The sequence below is a fragment of the Cottoperca gobio genome, chromosome 9, assembly GCF_900634415.1.
Source record: "Cottoperca gobio chromosome 9, fCotGob3.1, whole genome shotgun sequence".
NCBI classification, from domain to species: Eukaryota; Metazoa; Chordata; class Actinopteri; order Perciformes; family Bovichtidae; genus Cottoperca; species Cottoperca gobio.
Window position 1 is genome coordinate 5,731,018 of NC_041363.1, and position 14,786 is coordinate 5,745,803.

A 14,786-nucleotide genomic window follows, 5' to 3' on the forward strand; every position below is an offset into this window, starting at 1 on the left:
TTTTTTATTAATAATTAGTTTACTGTAAAACATTCAACAACTATTTATGTCGATACTTGTTTGCAACTTATCCTTTAGGTTTTATTTGTGGATGTTCAGTCCAAATCTCAACACAATCCAGTGTAACATAAACAATTGTTGAGCCTCAGAATACACAAACATCAGTTCACAGCTTTGCTCCAGACGGACACATCTGACAAAATAAGACATTTTGCACAAACGTTTCTTCTCCCCGGAGAATAAATGTCAGACTTTGCTGATCCTCTGACTTTCCTCTGGTTGTGATTGAAACGTCTCCACAACTACTGGATGGATTTCCATGAAATACAAATGTTCACGTCCTTCGGTGATCCATTAATGCAACCTTTAACACAGCGCCATCTTCAGGTCGACGTATACATTTGTCCGGTACTTCTTTTGTTTATGCTTAACATCTTAGTTTAGAAGGTATCAGTTACATTATCTTATTTGTCAGTACAGTATTATCTACCAAATATCTTCAGTATTTTGTAAAAATACTGAAGTTTAATGAAATCTTAAGAGGTAAAAATGAAATGCAGTTTTTATTACCTTGTTATTTACAAGTGCTTTCATCATTTCATGTGTCAATTGTAAAATAATATACAGCTGTACTTTGGGTTTAGTGCTAATTAGAAAATGTTAGCATGCTAAACAGCAGCATGTTAGCGTTTGTGAGCAATTATATTTAAAGCCTAAGTTTTTTTAATTCTCCAACTAATACAAAACCCAAAAGATTCAAATGAAACAGGAATCCTGTAAGTCACACTAAAGTGTTTCTTTCCTTAGAAAGATAAAATAATTACTCCGTTATGAAATGGACACGGTGATGCATGTGTATACAAAAACAGACTTTAATTAAAATCTTTAATTACCAAAATAAAAGTTCAACATTCCCAAATACAAAGACTTGCACACAATCACACCCTCTCTAAAGGAAAGGTGCAACCTGCTCCGCTACTGCTCATGATTGTAGGACACATCTTTACTCGAATAGCAGCAATGTTGACTTTGTGTTGGTCGAGTACAGAGCTGGGTACTTCTAAATGTGCAGGATTGGGGGGGGGGGGGGGACAGGAGATTTAGTTTAATAGGTGCATAAAATGGGGGAATAACATAAGCAATGTCATACAAGTTCTCGTCATGCTCTGGTTCAAGAGGGACAGATAATTCAAGATATGCAGATTAAACACATTTCAAACCACTTGACAGGAAAATAATAAAGTAACCCGATCCCAGGGACATCTCAATAATCTCATTACACAATTCAAATCAAATGGGAAAAAAATATAGATATATACATCTCATATGGATCATTATATGCAAATGTACATTAGCACGTCATTATTTCTATATACTTTCTAAACCACAGGTGTCAGGAAACTCGTAGCTATATCTTTGAATAGTTAGTTCAATACATTACTCCTATATGAGAAAACTAAAAAGCATTAAGACACTTCATTCCACTCCCAACAATATACAACCACAAAAATAAAAATAAAAACATTCAGAGTTTCACATCCACAGTTGAGCTGGACAACAGGAAGATGGTTGGATGAGTTAGCACCGGTTTTTGTCTTTTGTCTCCACTACAAGTGTTGAGACAGAGGAGACAGCGGAGGTTAGCTATTGCTGTAATGACACTTTGTATGACCATTTAAAATGTGCAATGCATTTAGAGCTGCAACGATTAATCCATTAGTTGACCAACTCCTTTGATAATTCTTCATTCTTCATGCAAAAATGGCAGAAAATTGTATTTTCAGCCTCTAAAACATGGAGATTTCCTGCATCCTGTTTGAGAAAATATTAAACTGAATATCTTTGGGTTTTGGACAAAACAAGACTTTTAAAAACAAGACATCGACTTTGAGAAACTGTCATTTTATCAAGAAAATAATAGGCAGATTAATCCAATAGAAACAAGCTGTTAGTTGCAGCACTAAATGCATTACTTTGAGCTTCTATAACAAAATAATAATTCAATATAATTAATCAACTTCATCATAAATCACGAATATCAATCAGCAATATCCTTGAGTCACAACGGCAGAGCACCTGCTCATTTGTAAGTTTCACTTGAAAAGAAAACACAAGCTGAGTGACCTCCAATTAGCTCCTTCATCTAACTTAAACAAAGTTAGGAGCCTTTCAAGCTTCATACGAGAGGGTATGCAGCAACTAGTGCACATGCTACCTCAGCCACCATTCCTGGTCATCGTTTGCAGTGGGTTGTGAGCAGTGGTGCGTGAACAGTGTGAACAAAGTGCTTTCTGTAAGAACGTGCTGAAGAAAACACACGCTGACTCACACAGTCGAGGGAGGGGGGGGGGGGAATGGGTGAGAAACATAAAGCGTGATCCATTATTTGGCACCTTGTTCACTCACCCTCTCTCCCGTGGTGAGGTTCAGTATGCGTCTGTCCATCGGTGTTACTGAGATATTCAGTCACGTGCAGCAATTTGTAAAGAAGCTACAGTTTAAAGGCAGATCTGAGGGTGACGAGTTGTGTTTAACGAGACTACACGTGGCTGAGTGCCACACATTCTTCGGCTTTGAAAAATTGTAAGAAAAGCAAAAACAGACACTTGGAATGAACACAGATTAGAGATATGTTTACATGAGGAATGACTCATAGGAGGGTACGATCCTACGCTCTCACTGCTGAAACCAAAGTCCAATTCTTAAGAAAAACTCATTTCTCACAATATTTCAATGTGCAAGGGGGGGGGGGGTACAAACACGGGAACATCCACAAAATAAGTCTTTTGGGGATTCAAGGGTTATGAGCTGCGTGGCTGATTTAAAGGTTTAGTCTGGATGTTTTGAAGTGGGCATGTATGAGGTACCTAAAGTAATGTTGTGCATAGGGGGGCAGCAGCAAAACGTATTTTAGCCACTTAAAATAAAGTCCCACCTAAAATAAAATCTATATCAGTTTAAGTGTAGGTTATATTTAGAATATTTAAGCCCTTATCTCTCGCTCTTATCAACTCTTTGCCAAATCCACCAGACTCCATTAAGAAATATCAGTAATCTTCCCTCACAGAACACAGGAGACGCTGGTCTGGTTAGTACCTCGTACCACCGCACTTCAAAACATCCAAACCTTCCCTTAAGGTACAGTCTGAGTCCGAGCGGCCGCTCTGACGCTTGTGCCGCATTAGGACTTGAAGACGTGCACGGCCCTCACGACGTACTGCCTGCAGATCGGGCACTCGTTCATCCTCTTGCCGCACTTGGTGCAGGTGACCATGTGACCGCACTCCAGGAGGACGCAGTCGATCATAGCGTCCATGCAGATCCTGCAGAGGTTGTCGTCCTGGATCGTCAGCGGACCCTTCTCTCCGTCTGACAAAGACACAGAGAGATGAAATGTTAGGAAACTGATTCAAAGAGGAATACTTGTGTATTATTACTCACCCCGTTACCTTGAAGAAAACTTTTTTCCACAGTGAACGAAGAATAAAAAAATGCTATTTAAAACATTTGCTACATGCAAAGTTTGGACAAGTAGCATCGTGTTTTAAAATGTTGTTAACTCAGCCCCTATTAACGTCAATTCATTTCTCCGTTCACCGAGGAGGCATGTAAGGTTTTCTTCAAGAATTCAAGGTAACGCGTGGCGAGTAATTGATATACAAATGGTCATTTTGTGGGTGAAGTATTCCTTTAAAAACGCAGCGCAACAAACAGAATGACCCATCATGCACTGAGGAGGGAACAGGGGGCAGCAACATACTTAGCAGCTTAATAAAACACCTCATCTTATCCAGTGTGCCTTATCTTGGTAAGGTCATGCTCACAATCTCCTCAAAAATGTCAATGCCTGTTATGGCTATGTGTCAAGGTGTTTCAATGACGCCACACACACACACACACACACACACACACACACACACACGTCTTTATCACTGGAAGCGTGCTGCCGATAAGAGAGTGGCTTTACTGCAGTTCCCCGTATGACTCGCTTCACACGTCGAATATGCGAGTGGGATAAATGATTTTCATCGTCAATAAAAAAAAACAGCCAGAGACCTTCGCAGTAAAGGCCATTCCACACGGGGAGGACCACATATAGGGATTTCACAAACGAGGGAAGTTGGATAACGAATGAGGATGGGTTCACGGTGATCACAGATGTGGTGGTGATGTGACCACGGCAACAGTGGCGGGGAATCTATTAGACTTACCACCGATGGCCCCGTTGCAGATAGGAGGGGGGAAGGCCACCACTTTAGTGTGGGAGGAGTAAAGCAAGCAAGAGACATATCATCATGATTCTGAATGAGATCGCTTGTGATCAGTGCAACTTATTGCAAACTGTTATTATTATCTACATTCTGTCACATAGTGAGAGGAAGCAGAGATATTAGGTTTCTGTGGTTAAAAACAGGAAGTGGTTTCCAATGCTGACATCTAAGACAGTGCACACACACATGTGAGTGACAGCTTACCTGTGGTTAAAGTACTGCTCACATTTTCCACTGAAAGAAAAATAAATGAAAATTATTATAGCAACATTAAACTGCAGCCTAAAGTGTGTTCAGTGAACATTAGGGGTGTACTGAAAAGTCATAACGTAGAAAGTTGCAGATGAAGGTTAAGGCTGCACTAATATTATTAGTATTATACTATTTGTAGAATTACATTACAGTGGTGGCTGTGTAGGATTGTTTTCGACTCCTGTGATCCAAACATTTCCAATAACTCCAGAGCGTCGTAAAGTCCAAAAGTATTTTTAAAAAGATAAGACGTACTCATTTCCAAAATACATGTTTTTATCTAACTAAATATTCTGCTTCAATCCATATGTGTTGGCGTTTAGCCGCACACACAAAGGGAGGCATGCTCTGATGACTTATATTCATTAAAGAAAGTTGATTTGATAATTAATCACTTTATTCAAATTTGTTCGAAGACGTCATAAAATATGATGACAGACATTCGAAAACATCAAAAGAAACTTTACGATGTAAAAGAAATGACATTCAGTACATCCCTAGTAAATACATTCTATAGTACATCTAATTAATTAGGACACTGTTACAGCCAAACTAAAAGCACACAGTATTTACTCTGAAAAAGTTAATACCCACATGATTTCCTGTTCTCCTCCGTCTCTCTGTACAGTCTGCTGACACGCTCCACCAACTCCCACTTCTCACAGCACCCTGAGTAGTTGACAAAGTTCCTGGCAAGGATCTCCTTCAGCTGCCGGACGGACAGGCCCTCAATGTCCCTCAAGCTGGAGATGTCTGAGAGAGACGCTCTGGCCCGACGCCGCGTTTGAGGGCTGACCTGAAGGAGCAGGAATAAAACTGAACGTTGAGATTCCCAGGACAGATCTGGCAGTTAAGCCTCATGCAAAACAGGGAAATTGGGTAGCACATGACACACAATGACAAACATTGTACTCAGGATCATTAAAAATGTAAGTACTCAGTATAAAGGTTAAGATTAAAATAAAGCTTAAATTTCCCAGAATCCTCCATGTTTTGTTTTTTATAATAGTAATGCACTACTATTTCTTGTAGTTCAAAACCTCTTTCTTTTCATTGTGCATGATAAAGGGGTTTATTCGTGCTTCTTTTGAGCAAAAGTCACTTTTTTGCAGCATGGGGGGGGAAGCTGTGCTTACACAACTCTCTGGTATGCAGAAGAATCTCATGTAAAATTGTGTTTTATTGTTTATTCAGATCACGCCGAGATATTTAAAGCATTAGCATTTCATTTTCAACCCTCATATTGCTTTCCTTGCAAGTTTCAACACAAGTTTTATAAGTTATAAGTACTTATACTGCAGCGTCAGCATTCAGCAACAGAAATGAAACGCAATTGCCAATACTTCACATATAAATGATTTTATAATGAAAGCAGGAAATTGTATCACAGATCACCTCAGGAGTGTGTTCACTGGGGTCCAAGTTGAGGAGCGACACAGATGTGGCATCACCGATATCCTGCAACACAACAGCAGCAATAGCAAACATTAGTGTGCATGACATGCAAGACACAAGCCAGTAAACTGAGGATCAGGATCAGACAGCTCATTGACACCTTGGGAACAACGATGTCTCGTACATTCAATTCATAGAAAAGCTTACTGCTCCCTAAGCAGGCCAAGAACAAGTATTTATAGTGGATACTGGCTGCTTAGAGCTGAGCTCCCTTTTCAGTGCGAGTTGCGGCACTTCTTCTCTCTTTTACTTTGTGCCTCTCTGTTTTCTAACGTCCTGATCTCTTTGTTCAATTGGCTTACAAATTGTAGTGAAGCCAGAATGAAAAGATGAACAATAAACCTCAATTAGTTTCTATATTGGAGAAATGTCAAAGTGTTTGTGACACCTCAACAAATAGTACGACTGAAGTGATGACACGATGTATAAGATCTGCACACATAACCTAAACACTCAGAGCTCTGAGCCTACAGGCCACCATTATTGAAAATCCAAACTTTCAGGTTTTACTTGCCAAATAAGTGTTGAGAACAAATAAGGTGATAGTTTCAAAACTCAGAGGCTAGTGGACATACTTCTGTGCCTTTATACATCGATCTGAATCTATATATTGATTCAATGATCCAATATCATCGATGTGAAGCATAAACATCGATACATATCAGCGTCTTTAAGACACGCCTTTATTTTGAAATTTTCATGGCACGTATGCGTCACAATTTCCGTCCAAGCGCACCTCCTTCCCACAGAGCACAGTAATACAATCGAAAGATCATATTTTAGTTGCTTTTAGTGAGTTGATGTAACTAATGGGTTTATAATAACGTCTCATATCGATCGTAGGCCCCGGAATTGAATCGAAATCGTATCGTGGCAGATTTTGTGATATTAGCAAATATTATATCGTTGTCTAAAGAATCTATACAATATTGTATCATGACGACACTTGTGATTCACACCCCTAATGTGTGGTGCTATTAAAACTCATACATGGTTTAAAGTCCTGACCTGGTTGGTATCGGAGCTATCACTCCTGCCGAGCTGCTCCTCCTGAGAGGCGACGAAAGCCGACAGCTCTGAGGCTGACTGCGTGGTAGAAGGGGTGGGCGTGTACAGGGAACGCGAGTGGAGGCTGCCCGTGTCGGGGTCCACCGCTTCCTCAATGCCTCGGTGACAGAGCACCAAGTCCACCAGATCTTCTTTTTCCCTGCAGGTATCGGTGGGGATGTTACGGAGCAGCAAGTACTGACGCAGGTCCCTGACTCGTAGGCGCATGAGCCGTGGCCGCTGAAAGGCTGTTGCCTTCAGCAAATGACATGTGGCACAAATGCGCAGATTCTCCTGAAGCACGGAGCACAGAGAGCAGAAGCTCTTCTTGCAGTCGCAGCAAATATACTGCAGAAACAGAGAGTGGAAAAAACAAGATGATGGAAATTAGGCTATTTGGGATTTGGGACACCTTCTACCATGTGTTACAGCCAAAACACACTCAAAAGAACACTGCATTTGACATACAAATAGGGATGGGACGATATATGATCGTACTATTATCTAGTTCGCAATCATGGTAGAGAAGTGAAAAATAGAGCCCGATTTAAAAAAATATAGGAATATATTAATATCATTATTGATTTATTATATATATTTATGACATCAAAATTAGGAAAAGACGAGAGACAACTTCTAACAAATTACTGGAAAGCATATCAATGTCAGTGGACCTTTCCTCACTCACATCTGCTGTACCTCTCCAGGCACAGAGACAGGAGGCAGCTCATTTCTTTTAAGTGACAAACATCAAACAGTAATAAATGCAAGACGTGGGATTAGACTGGCACGGTGAGCGAGTGAAGCACAGGGTTCAGACAGAATGAGACCATACATGAACATGAGCAAACAAGTATGGCGTCCATCTGTCTCTGCAATCAGATAGAATGGCACAGCACTTTCATTACAAATTAATAGCCTCTGGGTAGAAATTAAATTGAGGGGTTTTTTTTAACGCAGCAAAATATTGTTTCAGCTCTTTAGAAAACAGTGATCAGTTGCACTCTATACAAGTGGTTTACAATTTGAACATTCCCCTTTGTAGTGATGACTAAGATTTAAGAATATGTTTATACAAGTATTTAGGGTTTTATGCTTATTAGGCTGCTTCTTTTTTTTCTGTTATTTTTAAACCCAAAGATGGTCAGTTTAACATATTAAACAGCGACAAGCATAAAGATAATCAACTATCAAAAGCAGTTCTAATGGTTATACAGGCTTAATATTTTTCACTTATAATTTTAAGTCCAGTGGCTGGACAATATCAAAAGATATTAGGACCATTACAAATGTAGACAAGAAAATGAGTGTAAAAAACTAGATTATTTTGTTTTCCACAGCCAAGTACAGCAAGTTATTAGTAATTATGTTTAAAGTATTCATCCAATACCCCCCTCTGCTTCTACACATGCACATTCCTTCTCATTAAGTCAGTAGACCAATTAACATGTACTGGCAGAACATCCAGGTACCTACCTTCCTCCTGAAGACTGAGAAGGCCTGACCACAGGCCTTGCACACGAGACTGGGACTCCCTGAGCTGGCGGGCGGGTATGTGGAGTATCCCGCACTGGGGGCAAATCTGAAGGGTCCAGCACCGGGCCCAAACCCTGGCTGCTGGCCTCTGACGGCCCCAGTACCCATGACTTCATTCAGCAAACCACAGCATGAAGCCCACATGGACGAGGCCCCTGCCTGACAGTCAGAAAACACCATCATTTCAGCATCTCCATTCTTCACATCTAGTTGACAATATAACGGGTGCATAACAGCATCATTTATGCACATGGTTACCACAGAAATAAGTAATATTCTTTGTGCAGAGGCCACATATGGGTGCTTATTATAGATAACTAAAACGACTTTACCCACAGTGCTAGTTTAACACAATAAAAGCACAAACCCTGCAAACAGCCATACCTGTCAAAACACTTGCCACAACACAAAACAGTCAATTAACGTTAAGCTAGCTAAAACACTTTGACAACTAGCTAACGGTAACGTTGCAAGACAGCAGTACAATAACAAAACGTATATTAGAATACATTTGCCAAACGAATTTCATGCTTAATATTACAGTAAAGTCGATGTTTAGTGACAGCTGTCACTGTGGCTTCCTATCCGGGCGTTGTGACAATTAGCTAGCACAGGCTCGGTAACAAAACGTCAGCGACGTGAAGCTTGCGTGTCATGAGCTAACGTTAGCTAACGTTAGCTCGCTGCTGCTAGCTATAATCTAAGCAGAGCTAAACATGGAGCAGAGGTTATGTAAAGAAAAACGGTACCTTCATTGCAGCTCCGACGTGTCTACTGTGAAAGAGGAGACAGGCGGTGTAAACATTGCAATATGGAGCATCACTTCTTTAAATGCCTGAATGCGTCTTGATGTGATGAGAGCAACGGTCGAGCCTCGCGCAGTGTTGCTGCTGCTTCTTCTTCTTTCTGAGCTGCAGCAGTGTGCACGCGGCGACATTGTTTTACTGCCCTCCTCAGTTCATTATGTAGAATTGAGTGTAGTTTAATTCCCACTCAAACATATTGTTTGTTTTTCCATTATTTGTTGTCTATGATGGTTGAACATAGTACTTTAAGTATCCTACTTTATGCAGAGTCCTTGAAGTTGTAACTCTCTTGATTGTGTTTAAAATAGTAAGCACTAAAATAAGAATTAACAAGATAATAGCAATACATTAATTTACTTTAAATACCTGGCCTATCACAAAACTGTTCAAATATATATGCTCGTCATAGGAATTATATGATAGTATAATAAAATAAAACCTCACAGACAATATAAAGTGTAAGAAGCAATACTAATCCTAATTTGCAAATTCAAAGAAGAGATGTAAAAGTGATTAATGTTTCAAGACAATGGTCCGATTGTATATATACATAAATGTAAATTTGGTAGACCTATCGTCAGTTAGTAAGTGAAATGATAAGAAGTATTTTTTTACGATTAAGTGGAAACATTTCAAACTTGTTTTTTTATTTATTTTTTGTAAAAATAAATGTCCAAGAATAATATTTTTGTTAATTGCCAAGTGTTATATCTTTCATACATATACCAAAAGTCATATTTACTTTAGTTAATTTAGAGAAATTGTCACATTTAGGAAAAGACACTAGAAAATGTACATTCATAAAATAAATGTTCAGTTGTAAATAAATTGACAGCTAACAATGGCACTTCCGGTGCATAGGAGAAGTACGTTTTACCAGAAATCTAGGCAACACACCTGGTTTAGGTTAAAGGAAGATAATTGTTTGGGTAAAAAATAAAAATAAAAAAGACAACAAATGGGTATCTGGCAGAAGCGCGCTCCCTCTCGTGAGCGCGCCAATAACAAACGTCTCCACCTGATGACGTCACCGTGTTTTGAGTTTGAGCGCGTCTCTACAACACAGAGAGAAAGGTGAGTCCCATTTGCAGGTTTAACGATGGAAACCAGCGCCAGTGTCAGCTTGATGATCATGTACGAGGATGAGTCGGTGGATGTTCGTTACGGAAACGGAGCCCAGTTACAACTTTCTCCGTGTGGCTGTGAATTCATGCTGGTGAAACCGACAGACCCCTCCGGACATCCTCTGCAGCCCGCTGAGAGAGTCCGACAGAGGACAAGGTTCACCATCAGCGCTTATAAGGTGTAAACATCAAGTATCAGCGTTTCTTTAGAAATGTTTTTAAGTCCCCAGTTTGTGCCTCCCGTGTATTTCAAGAGGCTGCAGTATGCATATGTTTCCAAAGTTATGATCTAATTTTACAGGACTTTATGGTAGCTGCATTGGCATTTAGGAATAAATATGCAAGTCGACCATATCTGCCAGATGAGCTCATCCCTGCTGACCACAAGAAGGTACCAAGAGATGTTTCATAGCCCACTATTAGTTCCTAAAATTATGTTTAGGCAATGATATCTGTATTTAATTTTTTTTGCATTTCCTCCTGCAGCCTTTTTTCAGCATTGATTCAGCTGTGCAGTGGCGTAAGTGGTCTTCCTGTGATGCTGAGCTTGGACCTGGAGGCGAGACTATCATCGGGTCGGAGGGGGGACGAGCTGTGTTGACGCTGTCGCCCTCAGGTGACGAATTCTCCGTCGAGTTCACATGCAGCCTCAGTCAGACTCAGAGTCAGCGCCGCAGCATGCAGGGTTTCAGCAGAGACTCTGTTTGCACCGATGATGAGAACAAAGAGGTTCATCAGGGAAGAGGAAACGGAAGGAAGGAGTCTATTAGATCGAGGTCTTGTCCTCCTCGGACTATCAGCACTGCTCATCCAAAGGTAATGCCTCTTAGTAATATTTCCCTGCTTGTATGTCATAGTTTTGATTTACTATTTGACTTCCCTTTCCCAGCCAGAGGAGATGTACCAATCCACCTCAGTGGTACAGCATCACTCCTGCTGCGCTGTTGCCCCTATCTGGTGCTACCCTCTCTCCTTGGCTCGCCATCTCTGGACGTCTCGTCTCTCTAAAACTATAGAAGTCAGAGCAGAGGGAACCAGTGACCTAAACACGGGAGACGATTCCATTGAAGAAAGACGGTCTCACCTTCCTCAGGCGCTGCCGCTCACCTGTCCATCACCTCACTGGCACAGGTTGAATTATTAAAAAACAAACACATAGAGCACTATTTAACAATGTTCACTGATTTAAGCTTCATTACTCGTGTATTTAAGGTGGAAGGTTAAAGACGCCCTGGGGAAAAAAGAACATTCAGAACAAGATCTTCCAGCAGAGTTAGTAAAAGTGATGTGGTGTCAAGGAGTCACTTACAGGTAGGTGGGCAGGTTTTCAGGGTTTTGTGAAGTGGGGTTGTATGAGCTACTTATCCACAGTTGATGTATGAGCTGCAGTAGATGGCGGTCAGCACCCCCCCAACTTTGGAGAAACGGACAGGAGTCACTAAAGCTAAGCAATGGACTGCTGTGCCAAAGTCGCATAATAAGACAAACAAACTAACTGATTAAAGCAGCGGTAGATTAGGAACTCCTGTGTTTTGAGAGGTAAAATGACTGTTTTTGTCAATGGAGTCTGGTGGCTTTCAAGAGAACATAGATGGATATATTGGCTTCAGTTCCCCGTCGGAAAGGGCTGTCTGATGCAAGGTAAAGCCGTGAAAATGTTCTAAATATAGCGTGAAATTAAACGGATATTGATATCATTGAGGCATTTCTTTTAAGTGGCTTCCACAGCAGTACATTGGTTAACTTCTGGGCTGTAACGCCAGCTTCTTTGAACTATTCCTTTTTAAATAAAGGGACCTGTATGTCTCCTGTGTAGGATACTGAGCGGGGCGGTCTCGGTCATAGAGGTTTCCCCAGGAGATGGATCAGTCATCCGGTCTAACGGTGTCCATAACACTTATTTTACCCATCACAAGTTCCTGTCAGGGCAGGTAAATGTTACTTCCTCGTCATATTACTGTCATAAACAGGGTTAAAAAGCTAATAAACAGACATAAACATTGCCGTAAACTGAAACGTAATTAAATCGACGTTCCAGGAGATGGCGCTGTGCAATTGTAAATGTATAAAACTAAAACTAGCAAACTCACTCTGTCAAAAGTCAATTAAAAACTAACCGAACATTTAAAATGATTACAACCTTACTCAAAAGTCTAATCTATTATATTTAAAATAGCATGCTTTACATGTTTAGATCCGGCAGTGATTGATGTGTCTATCTCACAGGTGAAAGAGGTGACATACCATCTGAACAACCTTCCACCTGACGTACCCGGACAGCTCTACTCTGTGTGCACTATTGTGAATCGTGCAAGCAGGTGAGCCACTGCGTCATCACAGTCTGATGAAACTTTATTGCATCAGCCCCTGACCATCGTCACGTCGCTGTGTTACAGGACGCTCGCTTGCTATAACGAGGCCAAGCAGTCACTGAAGCTCCCTGCCACGCCCAGCTGCTTGCAAGAGGTCAAAGAAGTAGTCCCTGCTGATTTTACTACAACTATGGATATCTACAGTATTTATTATTTAAAAACTTCTAAAGTAATCAGAGCTGCAACGATTAATCCATCGACAGACAAATAATCGTAAAGTAAAGTAAACTTTTCATGCACAAATGACAGATAATGCTGAAATATGCTCTCAAATATGGAAATGTTCTGCTTTTTCCTCTTTCATATCGAATTAAACTAAATATCTTGCAGTTTTGGATTTACTAAACAAGACATTTAAAGCAATTCCATTGGATTATATCTAGAAAATGATCAGCAGACTAATTAATAAGAATAGTTACATCCCTAAAATTGATTTGTAATTTTGTTTTCAGGGGAGACATTTTGCTCAATCGGCACGGATCGAAGAGAATCTGTTCAGTCCTGTATCTGTTGAGCAGCATGTGAATGTCGCACAGACAGTAGAAAGTCGGTGAGTTATATTTTTCTGATCACTCCTTTGGTATTTAATTAATATATTTAATAATTGTATGTAATGTTATCTTACTTTCCGTTCCATTCAGGTCAGATCTTGTAGCTGCAGAACTGGAGAAGATAAAACGATTCAACTGTATCCTTTGCTCAGAGGGCCTGTGGACATCATTGTATTAAAATGTAATTTCATGAGATGCGTACCAACCAGGAAGAGACTCAAAATGAACACAAAGAAACACAAGACTACAAAGAGACTAGAGAGAGATGCAAAACAGCTACAAAGAGACATCAAAGAGACTTACAGCTATGACAAGGGAGAAAAACAACTGCAACTACACTACAGACACAAATTGACTAAAACAATTACAAATGTACACAAATCAATTACAAAGAGACTTAAAATGACTATAAAGAGACTTAAAATGTCTAAAAAGAGACTTAAAATGTCTATAAAGAGACATAAAATGTCTATAAAGAGACATAAAAGACTACAAAGAGACTAAAGCAATTACAAATGTACACAAATCAATTACAAAGAGATACAAAATGACTATAAAGAGACTTAAAATGTCTATAAAGAGACTTAAAATGTCTATAAAGAGACATAAAAGACTACAAAGAGACTTAAAATGACTACAAAGAGACATAAAATGTCTACAAAGAGACTTAAAATGACTACAAAGAGACTAAAACAATTACAAATGTACACAAATTAATTACGAAGAGATACAAAATGACTATAAAGAGACATAAAATGTCTACAAAGAGACATGTGCTGTCACTGGACATAGATGAGGCTGATGAAGATCGTGCATGCTCTTTAACATCCTGTGTCCAGTTCTGCTGGAGAACAATCACCTGATGAGAAGTGAGACAGGATGTGTGAAACTGGAAGTCCGCACTGCAGAGGAGGCGACTCACGAACCAGTGAACGAGAGCTGCATCGCTGAGGCTCTTCAGAAAACATCCAAAGCGATACGGGACATCGATGCTCTTATATCTGCAGCCACGCTGACATAATTGATTTTTAAAGTTTCTTGCAGAAGAAGAAAATGCTGTTTTCAGACCCTTAAATATGGAGATTTCTTGCTTTTCTATGTGTTTATTAAATATCTTTATACTCCGATACTGTAGCACCTTTTTAAAATGTGTTTGCGATGCACTAATAAACAAAGAAGTGCAGCACGCTTACTAAAGAGCCAAATGTTTTTTTAATGTACTTTACTCAAAAAAATAAAAACATTTCAGGAGTCAGAACTGTTCTTTGTCTTGGTTGTTTTAATAATAGTGAAGTAAGATTTAAATCCTGCATCTTTGCTCACTACATCGTAGCCTTTCTTACCCTCAGGTGGGCATAAAGTAAAGGTTATT

The 14,786-nt window shown here is 39.9% G+C and overlaps 2 protein-coding genes across 6 annotated transcripts; one reads left to right on the forward strand and one right to left on the reverse strand.

Moving 5' to 3' along the window:
- Nucleotides 1–856: 856 nt before the first annotated feature.
- Nucleotides 857–9,495, reverse strand: rnf34a (ring finger protein 34a). Of its 5 annotated transcripts, none has more exons than XM_029440351.1 (8): nt 9,311–9,495; nt 8,502–8,720; nt 6,987–7,373; nt 5,919–5,981; nt 5,118–5,319; nt 4,476–4,505; nt 4,212–4,253; nt 857–3,369 (listed from the first exon to the last, which is right to left on the reverse strand). In XM_029440351.1, the coding sequence occupies exons 1-8, from the start codon at nt 9,314–9,316 to the stop codon at nt 3,182–3,184; spliced, it is 1,137 nt and encodes a 378-aa protein (XP_029296211.1). In that variant the 5' UTR covers nt 9,317–9,495; the 3' UTR covers nt 857–3,181. The 5 variants fall into 5 exon arrangements, with proteins under 5 accessions (XP_029296211.1, XP_029296208.1, XP_029296210.1 ...); XM_029440348.1 differs by having other exon boundaries at nt 8,502–8,767; XM_029440350.1 differs by lacking the exon at nt 9,311–9,495 and adding an exon at nt 9,103–9,217 and having other exon boundaries at nt 8,502–8,767.
- An 862-nt stretch (nt 9,496–10,357) lies between these two features.
- c9h5orf34 (chromosome 9 C5orf34 homolog) lies at nt 10,358–14,672 on the forward strand. The gene is made up of 11 exons (XM_029440052.1): nt 10,358–10,670; nt 10,793–10,882; nt 10,978–11,307; nt 11,381–11,622; nt 11,704–11,802; nt 12,308–12,422; nt 12,718–12,809; nt 12,888–12,957; nt 13,316–13,413; nt 13,505–13,551; nt 14,254–14,672. Exons 1-11 carry the CDS (start codon nt 10,467–10,469, stop codon nt 14,433–14,435), a joined length of 1,569 nt encoding a protein of 522 aa, XP_029295912.1. The 5' UTR covers nt 10,358–10,466; the 3' UTR covers nt 14,436–14,672.
- The last annotated feature ends 114 nt before the right edge of the window (nt 14,673–14,786 follow it).

Bases quoted from the DNA above. Each gene is read 5' to 3' on its own strand.
- c9h5orf34 (XM_029440052.1), top strand. From the start codon at position 10,467: ATGGAAACCAGCGCCAGTGTCAGCTTGATGATCATGTACGAGGATGAG. The intron at 11,308-11,380 runs GTAATGCCTCTT...TCCCTTTCCCAG, and splicing joins TCAGCACTGCTCATCCAAAG to CCAGAGGAGATGTACCAATC. The intron at 11,623-11,703 runs GTTGAATTATTA...CGTGTATTTAAG, and splicing joins CCATCACCTCACTGGCACAG to GTGGAAGGTTAAAGACGCCC.
- rnf34a (XM_029440348.1), bottom strand. From the start codon at position 8,744: ATGATGGTGTTTTCTGACTGTCAGGCAGGGGCCTCGTCCATGTGGGCT. The intron at 7,374-8,501 runs GTAGGTACCTGG...CTGTTTCTGCAG, and splicing joins TCTCAGTCTTCAGGAGGAAG to TATATTTGCTGCGACTGCAA. The intron at 4,506-5,117 runs GTGGGTATTAAC...TTTTTCTTTCAG, and splicing joins GGAGGAGAACAGGAAATCAT to TGGAAAATGTGAGCAGTACT.